This window comes from Artemia sp. Qi Xiang Cuo, chromosome 1 (genome assembly GCF_049724085.1).
Source record: "Artemia sp. Qi Xiang Cuo chromosome 1, ASM4972408v1, whole genome shotgun sequence".
Classification (NCBI taxonomy): Eukaryota; Metazoa; Arthropoda; class Branchiopoda; order Anostraca; family Artemiidae; genus Artemia; species Artemia sp. Qi Xiang Cuo.
Window position 1 is genome coordinate 52,016,646 of NC_142794.1, and position 21,851 is coordinate 52,038,496.

Here is a 21,851-nt window from a genome sequence, read left to right on the forward strand (position 1 = left end):
AATATAATCCCCAAAGTCATTCAACTCCTCACAGTTGCACATAAAAAGCTTTAAATTCTCATTATCGCCACATATAAAAAAAATAATTAAGAAATATCACTTCCAATTTCCTCAATGAAACAGCTTTGAACGAGGAAAATCTGAACTTGAATTCTCAAGAATATTTTTTTATATAGAATAAACTTACTTCTCTGGTGTCCCTGGGACTGATGTCCCTCTAAGAGGCGGTAAACCACGCCTAGGAGTGGCTGGGGATTGGGTGACATAGGTTATACCAGACAAAGTAGGATGCTGTCGGGATGAGCGCTGTTTTATTGTACCAGCGTTGTCATTTGCAAATGGCATTGATTCGGATTCTGTACTTGATGATGACTAAAAAGAAAAACTCACCTAAGAAATAGAAAAGGAAACGCCTAACTACTACTACTACTAGCAACTCACCGCAGCACCAAGCCACCTGAGGCCAACACAGCTACGCACGCTCCTCCTCCATCCCAATCTATTCAAAGCCTCTCTTTTTACAACCTCCCACGAAGTTCCCATTCCTTTAAATCTTTCTTAATGACGTCCTCCCGCCCCAGACGAGGACGACCTGCTTTCCGTTTAGCCCTAGATGGTTGGTCGAAAAGAACAATCTTCGGCAATCTGTCATCCTTCATCCACACAACGTGCCCTCGCCATCTCAACCTTTCTTTCATCATAGCCCTAGAGAGCGCTGTTCAACCACATTTTTCGTACAGCCTATTGTTTGAAATACGGTCAGTCAGCCGGGTACCCAGAACAATCCTTAAGCTAACGCCCTAAGCAATCCTTAAGCAGCCCAGAACAAACGCCTAACAAAAGAAACTAAACCTCTTCGTACCTAAAATCCAATGAACAAGAAATAAACAAGACACATCAAAATACAAAGTGATAGCTAGTTATTTTTATAAAATCTGAAATTGCACTAAAAAAAAACTTTAAACAATGAATTTGCCATTAACTAAACTTAAGGAAAAATAGGAACAATTTTCCTTGAAACTGGCCTTTTATTTTCACAAAAAGTAGAATAAATAAACATTGTCCTTTTGTCTCCTATTTTCTTTCAAAGACGAAAATACGCGAAAAGTACCAACATTTTAAGGAAAAAACTTAAGTTTTCAGGCCAAAAAATGCGCTTTTGTTTTTAACTTGTGCCCCCTCCCTTGAAAACGTTTTACAGATCCTCTTCCATAAGAAAAATGTCTTTGGGCATCCTTGCTGATACTTATTAGCAAAATATCCTGAGCAGCTTAATATTGTATTTCAAGGTATTGACTGTTTAAAGTTACAAGGAATAATAGTTATTTCATTTTTGGAAATGTTCTAGAAATTAATAATAGGTTGCCTTCAATAATTTTTAGATTAGAAACTCATTACTACAATGGTCTTAATACTGAGTAATTTATTATTTCTGAACGCACCTACAAATAGAAGAGCACAGTGACAAACAATCACGAAAATGTAGGGGAAGGGGGGGATTTTTCATGTAAATAAAGAGGTATTTTTTCATAATCTAGGAGGGACATTGCCCCGTGCCCTCTACTTATTTCGTGCCCCTGTGATGGGGGGAATGAAGCGTAGAGGGAACTTTGAATAATTTCTCCAGGAAAAAATAGAAAATTATGGCCGAAAAAGATCCTTTGTTATCCCCCTTTTCGAAGACAATGGCTATATGCACAATGTGGACAGGAGGTGGGTACGAGGCCCTTTTTCCCAAAGAACCGTAAATGTTGAAGAATCTCTGGGCATTTTCTGTTCAAATTTTCGACACAAAATTTGTTGTCTTTCCCCCCGCATTCTTTTTGTCATTGACCCTTCGCTCCGAAAAAGATCCTAGACACGTGAACATGCCTAATATGTATCTATATTTTTGGATACCTCAACCTCGATTTGTCTTACATCTGATGAAGTTTTAAAACAATTGGATCAGTACATTTGAATCTCAAATCACCTTCCAATCCGTAAACATCCAAAATTAAATGCTAAAATATTATACGTGTCAGTCGAGGATTGTAGATTAAATTCTTCTGTCAATAGCTCTAAAGTGACAATCTAACCACAACTATGAATTGATACTTACAAAACTTCCTAAGATATTGAACAATAATTTACAAAGCATATAACAAATACAATAAACACGCTCAATTAAACCCGGTTTAATTCTAGTCTGCTAGGTGTTTGCCAACATTTTTTGGCAGCGAATGCTGCCATGGTCAATATATGGAATGGTATTTTAGTACTCACTGACTATATAGAGTTGAGAAGTTTGAAATAGGGTTGCAAACGTAAAATATGCAGGACAAGGAGAAACTCTAAGAAATATAAAATGAATCTGGATTCGAATAATGAACTCAGAAAATATTTTTATATGACTTACGACAATAAGAGTATTTTTACAATGGTAGAAACAGATTCAAATGATACCAAGCATCTTGTGGAGTTGAGGACATGGGGGGGGGGAGTATTTTGTTTGTCGCAGAATTGCACCATTTGACAAGTTATCTCTATAACCCCTCATCTGCTTCGAGATGAATACAAAATTAAATTAAAATGTCATTTATACACCAAAATGCATTAAAATATGCATTTATTTAAAGTGCTTAGTTTTATAATAATTCTTCATATTGATCCATTACTACTTGCTAAGACAACTGCTACCAGTTGATATATTTTATAATGTTACTACCAGTTGATTGCTTACAATGTTAAACTCCCATTCTTGAACACAATTATCCCATGTAACTTGAGAATATCTAGGAGAAGGTGATGTCAGCTGAATTTACCTTAAAACTATCATTAGAGCCATTACGTCTTTGTCTAAATTCACCAGTATTAACATCTTCACCATGATCCGGTGCCGGACTATGATCACGTGATTTGGATCTGATGGGATGTGAAGGACCATAGACATTTTTGCCACCGGTCCCTGGTGGACTCGTTATCTTTGGCCAATGACCAGCACCACTTCTTTGGAGAATATTTTCCAGCCTGAAATTAAGACATACACAAGAATGTAAAAAGGGGCTAGCTTTATAGACATCTTAAATGAAACTAACAGTAAAAAGACAAATTATATAGGGCATCGTCTAGGTCATGCCTAAGAAATGCCATTCTCATAGAAACAGTGGCGTAATTTTCTATGAGGTGGGGGGGGGGGGAGCTGCAACTGCTCTCTCAAGACCCAAGTTTGCCCTCTATACCTCAGTTTTCACCCCCAGCTGAAATTTAGTTTCTGCTAAAAATCTTGTCAAAACTAAGATAAGGCTACATAATTCAAGTAACCAGAAAAACAGGTCAGTTTTCTTTAGTATATCTTCGCCTTTATGGTAATATGTGGATCATTTTTCAGTTTTCGCTGTCATTTTCAGTTGATTTGGGAAAATCAGCTGAATTTTGCCCCCCCCCCCCACAAAAAAAATTACGAAATTACGCCACTGCATATAACTAAGTTTCGGGCAACTCATAATTCTTACTACATAAACGAATGAAAAGCACAACTCGAATTGAGTCTGAAAATATCTTATATTAATCTTAGCTGTATTGGGAAAATGTATGCTCCATTTCATGTGTCATAAGTATTAACGACAATTAATTAGTATAAAGAAAAAAAAATTATAATCATATTTTGATTCTTTGGTTCCATACGGGAAGGAAAGCGGGTCTTCGTATCATATCAAACTTATAATTTCAAGAACTATGACATTCCCATCATTATGACCTATGTATCGTGGGTGCAGCGGTAAATGATGATCCCCTATCTCAAATATCTATCGTTCGAACAAAACTTGAAAAAACTTGATTTTTTTAAGGGATAATCCTAAAGAACCAATGGGCATAAGAAACAGAAATGAGACTCAATAAAAGACGATGCTGTTAATCCTAGGGCTCGTTTTAAGTTGAGAAAAGATTAATCCTCAATAGCAACCATTTCTACTATTGTTGTGTCTCGAAGGGAAAATTAATTGCCAATGGGGCAAAACCATCAGGTAGAAATGCAGTCAATTTAATTATTGTTTGTGCGATTTGTTTTTGCAAATGAACTTTTATAAGCAGACAGAAATAAACTAAAAACAGATTTTTCACCTAAAGTTACATTTACTCTAAATATAAATGAGGTTTCTCCCCACCCACTCTTTAAGCTAAAGGCTAACTTTTCCTGCACTGGAAGCTTTTTGGATTCCAAGAAAAATAGATTACTGGAGATTGCAAGAGTTTTATCTACCTCCTGTGTAGCCTTTCAACAGATTTGAGCTGAATCTTCCGGGCTCAAGGGTAGGGGGCTAAGAACCAAAAATAGGGTAGGCTATTATATAGGATACATGGATTAGAGAAATTTTCAACATGAAGAGAAAGCAGTAAAAGCTCAACTCCCTCACCCTCATACGATATCTGTTGGAAATGCCAAAAGACCATCTTAGATTACAAATCGAAATGAGAATGCACACGAGAAAACATGGAAGCGAAATAAAAAGAAAGAGTGACATCTAAGTAACTAAAAACTTGATAGTCAGGAAAAGGCTGGAGTACATAACATAAGGGAGTCTAGAGTTTAGACCCAGTAATATTTGAAAACACAAGCCACAATCAAGGCCGTACCCAGAGGGGGGGGGGGGGGTACGGGGGTTTGAACCCCCCCCCCCCCGAAATGTTTCTCTGACTCGTAAAAACGTAATAAAAATGGATATAAACAAATTTTTTATGCGTTTTTTAAGTTTTTTTTTTGCGTAAACCCCCCCCCCGATTTTTTTTGAGTAAAACTCCCTCCGAAAAAAAATCCTGGGTACGGCCTCGGCCACATTCGAAAACTTTACGACCATATTCTGGAAGTGTATTATGGTAAGATCTAAGAATTAGATTCTGATTTGGCAAATGGTAGATTATATATTTGGAGGTGTTAAAAGGCTACCGAGAGGGACACATCATCCAATCCCCAATTAATTTAGAAAATGGGTTCGCACTGAATTGGATCAAAAACAAAACTTGTCAACTGATGTCACGTTTCTTAACTAAAGAATGTATCCTGGTTGAGAGTCCCGGGGGTTGTTTTAGATGTGTCCTGGAAATAGGTGGGGAGAGGGGAAGGGAGGGGTGTGAGGCCTAAACCAAGATTGCCTGACCTATGTTAGAGAGATGACCCTCGGCCGTTTCTGGGGAATAGCTTTATATCTGTATTTGCATCAGCTTAAATATTAATGCAATATTTGTAAATGTTAGAATGCGGCTTCATTTCATTCTTCGCCTTTTTTTGTCATGAGTCATAATTTGTGCTTGATCTATTTACACAGGTCAGAATGTATTAGCGCATTAGTATGGCTTCGTGACATAATAATTAACTTCTATAAACACGGGAACTTGTCAAAACACAGTAATCCTACATCCTTAGATCAACATATATTTTGAGACAGCTTTTCTTAAGTTTAACTGTTTTCCTCTCGCATAACTGACTACAACTAGTATATAATAGTTTTTGTTGCAGAAAATCTATTACAACTTAACTGAAAATGTGAAATTGCTAGTAATTATTCAGTTGGCTGGACAAATCAGTTGTCCAGCCAATTCATTTTCCATTTATATCTATCAAACAGTTCGTCATGGTAACGAACTGTAAGTAAGGAGCGACCCGGCTCAATAGTAACCAAAACCCTAAAAAAAGGAGTTTTGATACCAATAGATACATCAAAAGAATCAGATTTTTTGTGCTGATTTCAAATATACAAGTTCCATCAAATTTAGTCTTACCCATCAAAAGTTACGCATCTGAGAAAATTTACCTTTTTTTTGAAAAAATGGAGACACCCCCTAAAACTCGTATAACCTTAATGAAAATCACGCCATCAGATTCAGTGTATCAGAAAACCCTCCTGTAGAGGTTTCAAGCTCCTATCTGCAAAAAAGTGAAATTTTGTATTTTTTTTTGCCAGAAGAAAGATCACACGGATGCGTGTTTATTTGTTTTTTTTTTGTTTTTTTCCCCAGGGGTGATTGTATCGACCCAGTGGTCCTAGAATATCGTGGGAGGGCTCATTCGAACGGAAATTAAAAGTTCTAGAGCCCTTTTTAAGTGACAAAAAAAGATCAAAATTTTGAGATAGCCATTTTGTTCAGCATGGTGGAAAAATATAATAACTATGTCTTTGAGGATAACTTAACCCCCCCCCCCACACAGTCCTCGGGGGAAGGGCTGCAAGTTATGAACTTTGTCCAATGTTTACATATAGTATTGGTTATTAGGAAGTATACAGACGTTTTCATGGGGAATTTTTTTCTGGTAGTGTGGGGGGGGGGGGTGGGGGTGGATCGGGGGTTACGTAGAAGGATCTTTCCATGGAGGAAGTTTTTCATGGGGTAAGGGACATTGCTATTAAGGGGGCGCTGGATTTCCCAGCATGATTAAAAAAACTATCAGAAATTAAACGAAAAAACCAAGTTTTCAACTGAAAACTTTTCAAAATCAAAACTTTAAACGAACAGAAACTATTACATATGTGATTGGTTTCTCCCCCTAGTCAATACGTTTCTCTTTACGCTAAAGTTTTTTTTTTAGTACTTTCATAAGAGCTATTTATTCTCATTAATGGCCTTTGTAATTAAGGGGTCATTCTTAAAGAACTGGAAAAAAATACAATCCTTGTCGTAAAGACCGAGGTATTGAATAGGCGGCCTAACCCCCCTAATATGCGTAATAAAAATATACAGATATAGAAGTTCGTTACGTAAGTTAATTCGTAAGTTAAGTATATTTCATACTAATAAAAACGTTCGTAAATGAAATTAAACAACTTTCGAGAAAGCCATTTAGCCAAAAAAAAAAAGAGAATTAATATACAAATTTCGTTTTAATTATTCATGCACGGTGAGCCAAAATCAAAACCTGCATTAATTTAAAAAGATTCAGAAATTAAACAGAAAAACTAAGTTTTTTTTTAACTGAAAGTAAGGAGCGACATTAAAACTTAAAACGAACAGAAATTATTCCGGTCAAACTTTAACGTAAAGAGCCAGGAGTTGAGGAGGGGTCAGCCCCTTTCATATACGGATTAATTTCTTTTCGTTTTAACTTTTAATGTCGCTCCTTAATTTCAGTTAAAAAACTTTTTTTCTTTTATTTAATTTTTTGGAAAGACCGATCTTTTGGCTATACTTTCATTTAATCAATAAAACTAACATATCTGACATTACATTTTGGAGTTGTAACTAACTTTTTTTTTTATTTGATGCATGAGAACCCCATTTCTAGACGTAATTTTTCTCAGGTCTTTCCTGGGGATCCTTCGGAGTCAGACCCGTTTCGAAGGAGAGGAGGGGGGGGGGTCCTCTGCCTAAAGGCATGATTACAAGTACAATATAACTGTCTTACCTTTCTCTAACTGAGGCTGCAACTTGTCCTTGTTGGATATAGGAATCAGAGGCACACATTGGGGCCGGCGGAGGAGGAAAATCATCACTATCATCACTTAGCAAAGCATCCGGGGGAGGGGGTAAATCACTGTCATTCAAACGGCCTACTCCATTTAATGGTAAAGATGACAGTTGCACAGTATGTGCATTATTTAATTGATAGTTTTTTATAGGTAATCGGGCGTAGATCGGATTCTTATCTTCGCTATTCGGTGTTCTTTTCGGGGGCAGAGGGGCGGATTTCTTGGGAGTCAATTTTTTCAAGTCATAGATATCCTCAGTACTCATTTGCTTTTCAAAATATTCACTTTGCAAAGAAAGTTGTTTTAAGCAAGCTTCGGTCTCTGCCATATTAGGATCGCTATCTGTCCTTGTCGCTGCAATCTTAGCGATAGGTCTTACTTTCACCTGCCCTCTCTGCCTAGGTAATGTACCACTGGTGTACTGTTCACAGATAGATGGCAAGGTAACACTTTCTTGTCTTGGGGATATGTCTCCTTCTTCATAGCTTCGACGTCTCCAATGTGAATTTGGCTGGGATTGTTTCGATGTCCTCGGGTCCTCAGGGGTGTAGAAACTTTGATGTCTTTGAGACCTTTCAACTGAATTTCCGTCCGCTGTATTGTGTACCTACAAAAATAGAATTAAGTTCTGATATGTAGCTATTGAAGCACTCTATGTGAAAAAAACCAGCGAGGTCGAAGCAAAAAAAAATTTCAAAAAATTGCAAAAAAATTACAGAAAAAAAACTTAAAATAGTTCGCGCAAATTAGAATTCGAAGAATGTTAAAATTCAAGCAGGGGATGGGCAAAGGGTATCCAATAAAAGTACAACTAAACCAATCAACATTAACGTCTGTAGTAACAACATAGAAGCAGAAATTGTTTGTATGCTTTACTTGTCAAACCAATCACCTCTAGGAAAGTATCCAAAAAGATAAATTGCTGGTTTTGATTGTAATTGGTTTTTGGTTATAGATTGTGGTTTTGACCAATAGCCGAGTGAAAAAAAAAACATTGAGAAAATTCCTTTTTTATAATGTTCTTCAACAGACAGTGAAACTAGGCATATTGTTATCTAGAAAATCCAACTTAGTTTTCAATGGCCAATATGTTTCTTTTCTTTTTGTTTTTGTATATTTTAAGCATCAACCATTATCTTTATAGGAAATGTCCTTATGAATATGGGTAGTAAGCTGTTGTGCAGCTAAAATTGCAGAAATTAAAAAGTAGATACTGCACCCCAGGAATTTCCACCCAAGAGTTGGGTGGAAATTCCGATTGTTGTCCATTCCAGCAGGAAGCACTGCAAAGAATAATGGAGCGGTTAAACACTAAGAATACAGGACAAATAAGTTTATCGATGAAAATGTTTATTTTAAAGCTTGCATTCAGTGCCTGGAAAGTATGGCTCAATTGCATGTTTTGTCCTTCAGATAATAGCACAAACTTTCTACTTAAGAGCGAAATTTATCACAGCTCTAAGAAATGGAATTCCCATCTAATTTTTGAAGTCGCGCCTGCTGTGACAAGCAGCAATAAAAAAATAATTGAATCTAGTAATTCAGCAAAAATTATTGTCACATTCGTAAAAAATATTTGTGGTAGCACTATGCTTGACATTAATGGAAAATAAATCGTGGACATTTTGAAAGTAGATTTCATTGTTTTTTTTGTTAGCAAAAGAAAGAAAAGAAAGGTCTGAACATAAAAAGAGACAAGCTAAGGCAATAAAGTTTTAAATATCCAAATATCGTAAGCATGATTAATTTTCATCAGATTCATGTAGAACAGAAATACAAGGTCAAGCTCGGACAAGTGTTAATAAGCAAACTATCAAACAACAAGCAAACAATAGCATCATCAAACCATTGTGAAAGGAGAGAAAAGCAAAATCGATTTTCTACCTAAACTTAATGTTCTGCTGTTCGTGACCGGAAATACAAATATCGAAAATAGATCACAGATCATCAACTTCAAAAAGGGCCCAAGCAACTCGTAAGCTAGTATAAACAAACCCATCAAAAGGAATAAAGACTGAGAGTTAAACAGGTAAAGATTAAGAAAATCTATCTTTAAAAATGAATCATTCTTTAATCTTGAATCTTCAATCTAAATTAAATGAACCAGATAAACAGATATTCTGAGTAGGTGTTCCAAGTCTGTCAGATATCCTATACTTTCCTGACTCTTCTGTTTTTAAATTGGATTATGATTGGCTATCAAGTTTGCAGAAGGTACAGCCCAATAACTAGGGGACAGGGAAACAGTTAGAAACTCAAGTCTACTTCCGACAGAAACGTCATCAGCATAATCTGGTATCCCCAAGCGAGGCTATAATGTTATCTATGCCTTTTCAGTACAGTTATGCGTAGAGCAAGGCACAGTGCCAAGCTGAAGCTCCTTACTTTACAGTTGAAATTTTTACTTACATTAATGCAAATCTGTCGAACGAATAAAAGTCCTCCAAATTCCAAAGCACAAACCAGCCTACCCCAATCCATAATCTCCGAAAATCATGGCACTCTCCCTCCTTCCCCCAAGGAACAATACCCTAGCTACGTCTGTGGAAACATGTACCATTTGAGGCAATTAAGCTATGTCTACTGTAAAGAATATCTTTTTACCAGACAAGAGGGCATTTTAAAAAAAATAAGAAAAAAACGTGAATATTCTATGAGAATGTAGGAAACTGTGAGTAAAACAGTTTACATTACAAGTTTTGCGGAAAGGGGTACAGATCCGAAGTTTCCCTTATCCCCTTCATACATACCTACTTTCAACATAAGGTGTAGAGATCAAACAGAGTTCCCCAGAAATGAACATAGGGGGGGGGGAGATTCTTAGAGTCCGTTCACCTCCCCCCCCACCAATTTTGATATACATCGATTGTTCGTGTCTTCATATTACAAGCACTTATATCCTTCAACCATACGATGAAACAACTTACAGATCTTATACCACTTACGGGTCAATTATTGGCACCTTTGTCACATCCTCCCCTCCCCTCCCGCCCGACTTAAAAAATCTTTACTTTCTTCAAAAATCTTGTCACAACTAACGTAAGCCTACATAATTCAAGCGTCCACCAGGGGCGGATCCAGGATTTTTTTAGGGGGGTGGGGGTGGGAAAGGTTGATCTGATAAACTTGCGTTTATCTCCCCCCCCCCCCAGATTTTGAGGAAATTAAGCCACTGTTAGCCGAGCAAACAGAAAACTTAGCCTTTATGGTGCAATGTGGTTAAATTTTTTACCTGTATGGCAATAATATCTGGTTGGTAAATGGGATGCAAACCCGGTGTTGGCCCGTACGGTGGGCGAGGAAGTTGAGATGGCACGGCATAATGATTGGCTGTACGGCTAGAACAATTTTGCCGATTTGTCTGTTGGTAATACTGATCAAACGCGTTAGGGCCACGGTATGGTGAACTTGGCGATTCCTAGAAGAAAGAGGATGTTATTTCCTGAAACACGACTACTAGATATACAGAACCGTTGACGAAATTCGTCAACAGAGCCGGTTTATGCTAATTTCGTCAACGAAGCGTAAGTAATGCTAATGATAAGCCAGGTTCGTTGACGAAATTCAGTCAGCCGAGTAACTACAAAAAAAAATATGCTTAGCCGAAACACTGGAAAATCTAAAGTATAAAGGGTTACAAATGGTTCTGGGCTTCTTTGTATAAAAAAACACACCTGCACATTAGCTTTTTAAAAAATGAATAAGGCCAATCGAAAATGGAGATTTTAAAACAAGATTTATAAATTGGAATATATTTGCATAGGATCTTCAAATGGGAATGCTAATTGACTAGTATCTGTATATTGTCGGGCATTCTCTCTTCTCTTCTTAAGTATCTTTAACTTCACTTATATTTGGCGCACTGAAAGCAGATTATAATTGGCTAATTACAATTAGCTAGTTTCAGCGCAGTGAATTGTTTTTTTTTTTTTTGAACGCATGTACTATCATTTCCTATTTTTGCTACAGCAGAAGAATTGCACAGAATGGAAGCTGTAGATATTTGTTATACAAGGGAAAAAACACTTTAAATATTAACGATCGATCTAATGGTAGATCAAAATTTCTAGGATAGTTTTTTTTCGGTTTATTCAAAACAAATAAAAAAAAAGACGACTGAAATAATGAAGCCTAATTCTATTGACTGCAAGGTGAATTTTTTAAGAAGACAAAAGGCGTCACAGCCGTGTAGACATTAGAATAATATATCACTGTTCATAAAAATAATAAGGCCTCGCTATTTATTATGATCGATTGCTTTCTTGAAATACAAATTCTATTTAATGACGGAATAAATAAACCCTTTTCTGTGAACAAACTATTGACACGGAAAATAACAAGTTATGGTAATTACTTCTCACAAACAAAGAAAAAAATAGCAAAATATCTGGGTAACCCAAGAAACAAAATAGTATTTTTCGAATTTTCAAGGTGTGGTGCCGAAGTTTGGAAATTCTATACTAAATTACAGAGTGTTTTTTGATAAACTAAGTACATCTGACAATGATCCATTATATTATGAAGCAGAATCCAAATATGGCAGCTAAGACTGGTCAACAGCAGTGAATGTGTCTTTTAATGCTTCCAGGGGAATAATTTGAAGAATTTCATCCTGTGAAACTAAGGTACATAGAGTCATTGACAGTAAGGGGGAAAATGTTGAATATATGGGCTTGACCTCTGGGTACGTATTTGGAAGTTACGCCTGAAAGTAACGCAGGGAGCTGAAGGTGTGGAGATGATTAGATCGACATTAAAGTGGGGGGGGGGGGGGAATGAAAATCTTACTTTGTTATGGAAAAAGAAACAAGAAACACAATGTTTTGTTGATACTTTTACGCTGCAAGAAAATGATAACTTGTGTAATATACACCAGTTTTGCTCGAGCAGTGTTGCTCGAAATGAAGAAAACCAACCATAATATGAATTCTGGAAATCTGGTTATTTCTCTGTATACAGCGGAGAATTTCAAGACATGATGCAAATTCTGAAGCGAGTCTGCAGTCCTAATGGATGTAGCTTCCCCCCCCCCCCAAAAAAAAACTCTTCAAATACCCCCGTGGCAAATTAAAAGCCAACAAGACTTTAGTCGAAAATTAAATAAACGAAACTCCGCAAAGTAAGAATATCGCAATACAAAAAATACGAACAAACACATACAAATGCAAACAAAAAATGCGAATAACAAATACAAAATTCGAATGCAAAATAGTATTATATCACTCAAGTGCTTCATTTAATTAGAACCTATATTTTTGACGCTCAATCCTAATGAAATATCAAAGAATACGACGAAAACAATTATACTTTAGAAACGAATTTGGGCTATATATTCGCACATTAGGGGGGCAGGGTAAAGTATAGCGGGTCTATATACAACATGTGTTATGTATAATTATTCTGCATATTATGAAGTACGAATTGTGTTCTAACTTCTAACTGTCCAAATACGTAACTCCCCCTCCCCTAATGTGCAAATATATAGCCCAAATTATATATTTCCTATCTATTCTGCCACTTGTCTTTGTCTTGTCTCAGGCTAAGCTGAAAGAAACTAACGAAGAAACCGGTTTGTTCTCAAGTTTTAGACAGCGTAAACTTGGGTGAGTGACGTCTATACACAAGTGCCAGAAAATGCTTTGTAAGCAAAAAACAGACGGGAAAATTCCCGAAGACCCATTCACAATGGCCCCGCGCTGTACTACAGGATTTCAAAAGATAGTATTTTAGAGTTTGGACATACTGAATCCTTTGTATAAAGCCTCTCAAAACTAATAAACCCTCTTCTTTATTTTCTTAGAAGGTTGAAAAGTAAGAAATAGCTCCAGTCATAGTTCATTTTCTAAGACAGGTTAGTCCCTTGAGAATAAAATACCCCTTTTCTACCAGTAATTCCTCTCTAATTAATCATAAAGGAATGAACTTATTGCCCTTCTCCAAAAAATACTACATTATACGCTTTTTCCTCTGTATCTTTTTAGTTTTGATATTAACTCCCTAGCTATCTTATGTTACGCTAATAAAAAAAAAGCTTTGAATCTGCTTTGCAAATTTCGGAGGCGAAACTTTTTGCCCAACATACGCATTTTGGAATTTTACATTATATTTTAGTCCATCAAGTTTAGGGCACAGAAAGAGAGTTGACACTCATTTTTTTATTGATAAATAGCCCAAATTATACATTTCCCATCTATTCTGCCACTTGTCTTTGTCTTGTCTCAGGCTAAGCTGAAAGAAAGTAACGAAGAAACCGGTTTGTTCTCGAGTTTTAGAAAGCGTAAACTTGAGTGACGTCTATACACAAGTGCCAGAAACTGCTTTGTAAGCAAAAAACAGAATACCAAACCAATTCAGTTTTCTAAATCGAAATTAAATTAAAAGATATCGACATTTTCGAGCCCGTTTCGGCAGCTGATGGAGTCTTTCTTTTTTTATAGATTATTCTGAAAAAAATCACCTCGAACTGTATCAATAAGAAATCTAAACTTGAAAGTACAACCCAAAACCCATTTGATATGAAAGCAATAGCAGGCGTGGGTTCAAACAGAAATGGATCACTCTGCAGATAAATATCAATTAATAGGTACTTTTTCAATATTGTTTACATTTTGGAAAATACTTTTTAACTTTGTTTAAGATGAGAGCTTCTTAAGCAAACACATTTATCTGAAAAAAATTTATATTGTTTTACATTCCTTTGTTCGTCATTTTTTACTTCAGAGTCTACAAAGATATAATCAAACAGTTCGCGGTAACGAACTATAAGTAAGGAGCGACTCCCAACTCGTAATTTCGGTAAGTAACCAAAACTCTAGAAAACAGAGTGATGATAATAGATACATCAACAGAAATTAAATTTAACGCTGATTCCAAATATTTAAAGTTCATTAAGTTAACCCATCAAAAGTTAAGAGCCTGAAAAAAATTGTCCAATTCTCGAAAAAGAGGGAAAATATCCCCAAGAATTCAAGTGATCTTAAGCGATCTCAAAACCTCTAGGTTTTAGAAAATAATTTTCCCCCTCCCCTGCATTTTCGTGAATTGATTACACTGACTGTAAATCCTGACTCAAGTATAAACGAAAACATCCATTTCAGTCCCAGGTAGGAATTATGCGCAAGTTTCCAAAATATAGTTATATCCACCAACTCGGCATGACGTCTACACTTTTTTTTAAACTGCAGGCATTAGACCCTTACCACAATCTAGTAATAAACAAAAATCAGTGCTATCAGGGAAAAAGAAGAAAAAATTAAAAAATCGATGAGAACCGGCCTTGCTCTTGTAACACCGAAAAAAAAAATATGTGTAAATTGGTCGTAACTTACCCGTTGTTGATAAAATTGAGCTTTTTTGGGCTGGGGGGGGGGTACCTCTGGATAAGTTATTGTTAATAATAAATTTTCTTACTGTAATTGAATAAGAAAAAAGACCTCACTTTGTTACAAAACAGTTTTATCACACGAATCTTATAAGTTAGTCGTAACCTACCCGTTGTTGATAAAACTGAGTATGAAGAATAGGATTTTCTTGCATGTTAGGGGTCCATTTCCCCGACATAATGTCTTTGACTCTCTTGATAGCTAGAGTGATTTTCTTCTGATGACCCAATCGAAGAATTCCGAAATCTTCCAAATCTTCCCACGTTAATTGACTTACGTCCTCCACTGTTCTATAACCTTGGCGCCTAAGACTCGGGCTGTATTCAGCCAATCCAAGTAACGAGAGCCATTCCTCTAGAGTGTCCTAAAAATAGTTGACGTTTTAAAAATTAAAAAAGATTGTACACACAATTTGATTCGTGAAACGTTGAAGCCGAGAAATTCTTCCTTGACTTATTCACAAATTCAAACAGGACACCAACTTTAAAATTCTCGTTATTATCACCTTTTAGTGCGTTCACTTTCAGATCCAGGAGGGAAGTTGGGACCCCCCCCCCACATATTTTTCTGGCACTCATTTCTGTTTTTTTTTTAATCTGTTTTTCATTATTTTTTAAAATAAATTTATCAATTTGGTCAATTATTGGCGCCCTTGTCACATTCCCCCCCCCCAAGATTTGTTCTAGATCGTCCCCTGAGTACATTGAATCAACCTTGCCGACAATCTACAATAGCTGACTCCTTTAAAAAAAAAGGAATCCGTTGGGAACCAAGAAAAATCCTGGAAAGTTTGCACAGTGTGATTTTCCGCACACACCATTCCTCCTGTTAAGAGCATAAAATACATATTTGGAGTTTTACAACCTTGGGAGGCCCAGGCGCACTAAATACCCCCCCCCCCGTCCAATAGTTATTCACATAGCTTAATCATTGAATTTTTGAACACCTGCTGAACCTTCGTTCGGAGGAACTACAAGATGGTTCTGATGGGTTAACTCTCTCAGGCAATCAGTTCAAATAGATGGGCAGCACCGACTTTAGAAACAAATTTGGGATATATATTTGCACATTAAGGGGGAGGGGGGGAGTAAAGCATAGCATATATTAAAAACGTAACCTAAACAAACATTTTTTAACCTAACCAAACCTATTTAACTCAATGAAAAAAAATATGATGAAAATAGAATACTTTATTGGCAAAATTATGAAAACTACAGCTTGGGAATATGCCCCCGGAACGCAGAAATAAACGCAGAACATTATACCCTAAATTTTTTAGCTAAGAAAACAAAATATTTTTCCGGTTGTCAACATACTAAAATTCCACGAAAAGATAATCGAACCATCAAGCAAAGCCATAATCACTAAGAAAGAAAATCGAAAATAAAAAAATAATCTAAAAGAGAAAAGGACGCTTCCATCTGAAAGGAACATCGTCAGCTGAAATGAATCTGTATCAAACAGTTCGTGGTAACGAACTGTAAGTAAGGAGCGACCCGGCTCAATAGTAACCTAAACTCTAAAAAAAGGGAATTTTGATACCAGTAGATACATCAAAAGAATATGAATTTTATGCTGATTTCAAATATATAAGTTTCATCAAATTTAGTCTAGCCCATCAAAATTACGAGCCAGAGAAAATTTGCCTTATTTCCGAAAAAAAGGAAACACCCCCTAAACGTTATAGAATCTTAATGAAAATCAAACTATCAGATTCAGCGTAAAAGAAAACCCTACTGTAGATGTTTGAAGCTTCTATACAAGAATGTGGAATTTTGTATTTTTTGCCAGAGAAAGATCACGGATGTTTTTTTGTTTTTTTTTCAGGGGTGATCGTATCAATCCAGTGGTCCTAGAATATCGCGAGAGGTTTCATTCAAACGGCAATTAAATGTTCTATTGCCCTTTTTAAGTGATCAAAAAAATTGAAGGGCAACTTGGCCCCCTCCCACGCTCATTTTTTTCTCAAAGTCACCCAATCAAAATTTTGAGATAGCCATTTTGTTCAGCATGGTCGAAATCTAATAAATATGTCTTCGAGGAAGACTTAGTCCCCCACAGTTCCCGGAGGAAGGGCCGCAAGTTATGAACTTTGCCCATTGTTTACATAAAGTATTGGTTATTGGGAAATATACAGACGTTTTCAGGAGGGCTTTTTTCTGGTGGGGAGGGGATCGGACGAAGGGGTTACGTGGAAGGAACTTTCCATGGAGGATGTTTCCTTGGGGGAAGGGACATTTTTATGAAGACTGCGCCGGATTTCCCAGCATTATTTAAAAAAACGACCAGAAATTAAATATAAAAAAAAACGACTTTTTTCAGCTGAAAGTAAGGAGCAACATTAAAACTTAAAAAGAACAGAAATTATTACGTATATGAAGTGGTTCGCCCCCTATCCAATACCTCGCTCTTTACGCTAAAGTTATTTTTAGTGCTTTCGAAAAAGCTATCTATTCTAATTAACGGCCTTTGTGATTCGAACAGAATTCATGCTTTAGTGTAAAGAGCGAGGCATTGACTAGGAGGCGAACCCTCTCAAATACGTAATAATTTCTGTTCTTCTTTAAGTTTCAGTTGAAAAAAAAAATCTAAAAGAGAAAAGGACGCTTCCGTCTGAAAGAAATATCGTCAACTTAAATGATTCTGTATCAAACAGTTCGTGGTAACGAACTGTAAGTAAGGAGCGACCCGGCTCAATAGTCACCTAAACTCTAAAAAAGGGAATTTTGATACCAGTAGATACATAAACAGAATATGATTAAATTAATATAAGAGCGAGTAAGGGTAGATATGTCGAGTCATTTGCATTTTTTTCTCCTGTTTTGGTGTTATTTCAAGGCATGTCATATTCAACCGGTTGAATACTATTTGTATCTTCTCACGGTGGAATTATCATATGAAAAGCGAAAGATTCTTATCTGGAATTAAGAAGCTTTGTTAGAGTAAATTTAGGTCTCCCAGGTTCATAAATTCATGTGGCGTACGCTCCAAATGTTAATTTTAGGGAAATATAATTGGATACGATAAACGGTTAAGGTTACTAAATATTCAACATAGTCAAATAGTTTCAAGGTTTGGAAAATGTTTCAGTCTATCACATATACGTGCAACCATTTCCGACTGGATACACTATTTAGGGAGAGAAGTGGATTCGGTAATAAGGCCCCCAAAACAGGTAAATTATTAAAAAAATAAAGGAAAAGCAAGACTTTTGTAAAAGACCAGCCAGCCGAATTAACTAAGCAAGCCTTCAACTGAAAAAAAAATCTCCTGTTAGAAGGAGGCAACTCCATTTTTTAATATCAAACAAGCAACAAGAAACTTCAAATTGTAGCACTAATAACTGGATCTTGTTATAGCAACTTTAATTCGATCTTGCAACATGCAAATAGAAATCTTTTATTCTGGACCCTACGAGAAAAATTTTCAGCTAAGGAAGACGGGAAAATGCTTTAACAGCATTTTCTTTGCATAGATGCTCAAACAAAATTTAGAAATCGGTTTCAAAGAGCCATTCGAAATATCAATTGAATATAGACCAAGTAAATGCAAAATTTTACCTGATTTTACTTTTTTCCTTCGAGCTGGAACTTCTCTGGAGCGGGGGGGGGGGACCTGGCTTGAAGATTCATTGTTTGTAATACAAAAATACATCCAATAAAATTCATCCAATGGTCTTATTTCTACATTAAATAAAAAAAAAAAGTTTTTTTTTACTGAAAGTAAGGAACGACGTTAAACCTTAAAACGAACAGAAATTATTCCGTATATGAAAGGGGTTGTGCCCTCCTCAACGCCTCGCTCTTTACGCTTAAGTTTTTTATTGTTTTAAAAAAATAGAGTTGTGAGAAAGTCAAACTTTAGCGCAAAGAGCGAGGCGTTGAGGAGGGGACAACCCCTTTCATATACGGAATAATTTCTGTTCGTTCCTTACTTTCAGTTAAAAAAACTGTTTTTTTTAATTTAATTTTTGAACAATTTTGAATTAATACAGGTTTTGATTTTGGCTCACCGTACATGAATAATTAAAACAAGATTTGCATATTAATTTTACTTTTATTTGGTTAAATTGCTTTCTCGAAAGCTGTTTAATTTTATTTACGAACGTTTTCATTAGTAATAAATATACGTAACTTACGAATTAACTTACGTAACGAACTTTTATATTCGTAGATTTTTAATATGTATATTAGGGTGTTCGCCCCTTAGTCAATACCTCGCTCTTTAAGCTAAAATTCAAATTTTTTTTCCAATTCTTTAAAAATGACCCTTTAATCACAAAGGTCATTAAGTAAAATAAATAGCTCTTATGACAGTACTAAAAAATCTTTGGCTGAAAGAGCGAGGTATTGACTAGGGGTTGAACCAAATCAAATACGTTATATTTTCTGTTCGTTTTAAGTTTTGATGTTGCTCCTTACTTTCAGTTGAAAAACTTGTTTTTTTTATACATTTAATTTCTGATCTCTTTTAAAATAATGCTGGGAAATCCCGCGCCCCTTCATAGCAATGTCCCTTCCCCATGAAAACTTCTTTCATGGAAAGATCCTCCATGAAAGGGGGAGGGGGCCTAGTTGCCCTCCATTTTTTTGGTCACTTAAAAGGGGCACTAGAACTATTAAGCTCCGTTCCAATGAGCCATCCCACGATATTCTAGAACCACTGGGTCGATACGACCACCCCTGAAAAAAAAAAAACAAAAAAAAAAACAACAAATAAACGCGCATCCGTGATCTTTCTTCTGGCAAAAAATGCAAAATTCCACATTTTTGTAGATGTTAGCTTGAAACCACTACAGTAGGGTTCTCTGATACGGTGAATATGATGGTTTGATTTTCATTAAGGTTCTATAGCTTTTGGGGGGTCTTTACCGCTTTTTTCGAAAATCATCCAAATTTTCTCAGGCGCATAACTTTTGATGGGCATGAACTAAACTTGCTGAAACTTATATATTTGACATCAGCAGTAAAATCTGATTCTTTTGATGTATCTATTGGTATCAAAATCCCGTTTTCTAGAGTTTCGGTTAAGTCCTTCGGTTGATTTTGAATTGAAGTTATCAAGTATTTTGGGCAATAGGTTGCATCAAGACTGGGCTGGGTATTTGTAGACAGAGAAAAGCCAAGACAGATAGTCCAAGTAATTGAGAGGCAAATGTTTAAATGGCTGGGGCACGGGTAAATGGCAGGAGTATGAATGACTCTTATTGGACACATACTTGTCAGGTTAGTTTTTGGAAAGGCATACCTGCCTAGAGTCCTAGGCATGCTGATCAAGAATTTAAAAAAGAGGCAAACAGTTCGTTACTACGAACTGTTTGATAATGTAGTAATGCAAGTAAATAGTCACAGATAATGATAATGAAAAAAACTGATAATGTAGAAAACAATCATATAAAAACTTGTAAAAGGAAAATTTGATATTTTCCTATTCACATGATCCTTCAAGTCAAAACTACACTTTAATTGACAACCCGAAGTTTTAACTACCGACCTTCACAAATTCCATGTCCCCTATATGGACTATATTGTGTTATAACATTTTCCATTAAAACCGAATAAAAATAAATAAATCGAAATATCAAATTGTCAAAGTCTTATTGAAGGTAGGCTATCCCGGAACTGCTTTTTTTGAGTGAAATGTTCATCTCTGCAAATTTGAATCCAAAACGTAAACTTTCCATTTGTCAATTAAACAAAGTTTTCTACCATTTCAAAGTTAAACAGAAAGATGAAGGATTGGAAATTCTAAGTAGGAAATTTTTGTGCTTCAGCAATTTTCGAAAACATGCTCTTGAAAAGACATGACTTGATTATATGCTTCCTTAATGCCACTTAGTTGAGCGGAAAATTAGAAAAAATATGTAGAACGAATTTTTAAAGTCAGAAACTTCAAATGGAGATGCCGACGTCAAAACTGTTCCGGCTTCATTTGTTTACCCAAGTCAGGTAATCAAATTAGACATATTCTGCCACGTAGAAAGGGTATCTCGACTTTTAAGTTCTTTACTTTAGGTTTTTTTTTATGAAAGAATAAAAGTGAATCAGCTAAAATCATCAACAGAAAAGTAATACTTTCCTAAGAAAAGTTTCCTAAATGATGGACACAATAAGAACATAGAAACATGTACAATACATAGCTTGATTTAAATTTTGTCATTTAAATTTCAGTTCTTTGAACTAAGTATTTAGGATTGGGAGACTGTTAATCACTCAATCGATGATCATGTTTCTTTGAACAACAGCAACACACCACTTCCCAATAATTCATATTATCACCAATATAACACTAGCTAGAGTCTACGCACTAGCGAATAGGCTTAGTAATGAGTGATGCGACTTCGATTTTTTTTTTCCTGCTTTATCATTTAGTTCTTATGATTATAGAATACTGGGAGAGGACTAATTCAGTAGAAAATTCTGAGCCCAAGAACCTTTTTTTTTGTGACAAACAAATTCATAAGCATTGGACCTGCCCTCGTCGGGCAAAAATTTCAAAATAGCAATTCTATTCAAAATGAGGACAATGCTTAAAAAAACAAGCCTTCGGGGGAGACACAGTATAGTCAGCCCCAAGCACAAATATGATAAATTAAGTATAGAGCCTAACTCAAAACACAGATTTAACTTGATATTCATTAGTGAAACAATACAATGTAAAAATAATAACTAATAAGTCAATTTAAAACGAATAATATAAACACTTGGAATTAGGTATTACCCATCCACACCTATCCCCCAGTACAGATTTAAACTTCCTTACTGCAAAGTACATCCTTAAATCCGATTACATACATCCTTACTGCAAAGTACGGCCAGGTACCTTGGGCCACTTTTTGAAAAAAAAAAAAAGATTGCTAAAGGCCGTTCCGAAACTAAAAATTTACAACACGAGATTTTTATGCAATATATTATATCGTTAGGTTTTCTTTTCAGTCCGCACTTGTCCTTTTGAGTCATTGTATTAATGGAAAAGCTCTTGGGGGGGGGGGGGCTGTCGCTGAGCTGAATGTTCAAGAGCCACTTTA

The 21,851-nt window shown here is 35.9% G+C and overlaps 1 protein-coding gene across 3 annotated transcripts in view; it reads right to left on the reverse strand.

The window, feature by feature from the left end:
* Positions 1 to 21,851, reverse strand: part of ckn (CRK like proto-oncogene, adaptor protein) — a 176,256-nt gene that overhangs the window by 12,759 nt on the left and 141,646 nt on the right. For all 3 annotated transcript variants that reach the window (XM_089108256.1, XM_089108272.1, XM_089108264.1), the window contains exons 9-13: positions 14,934 to 15,188; positions 10,675 to 10,860; positions 7,379 to 8,049; positions 2,805 to 3,009; positions 188 to 372 (exon numbers count right to left, since the gene is read on the reverse strand). In XM_089108256.1, the coding sequence (XP_088964382.1) occupies positions 188 to 372; positions 2,805 to 3,009; positions 7,379 to 8,049; positions 10,675 to 10,860; positions 14,934 to 15,188 (1,502 nt within the window). The remainder of the gene's footprint in view (positions 1 to 187; positions 373 to 2,804; positions 3,010 to 7,378; positions 8,050 to 10,674; positions 10,861 to 14,933; positions 15,189 to 21,851) is intronic.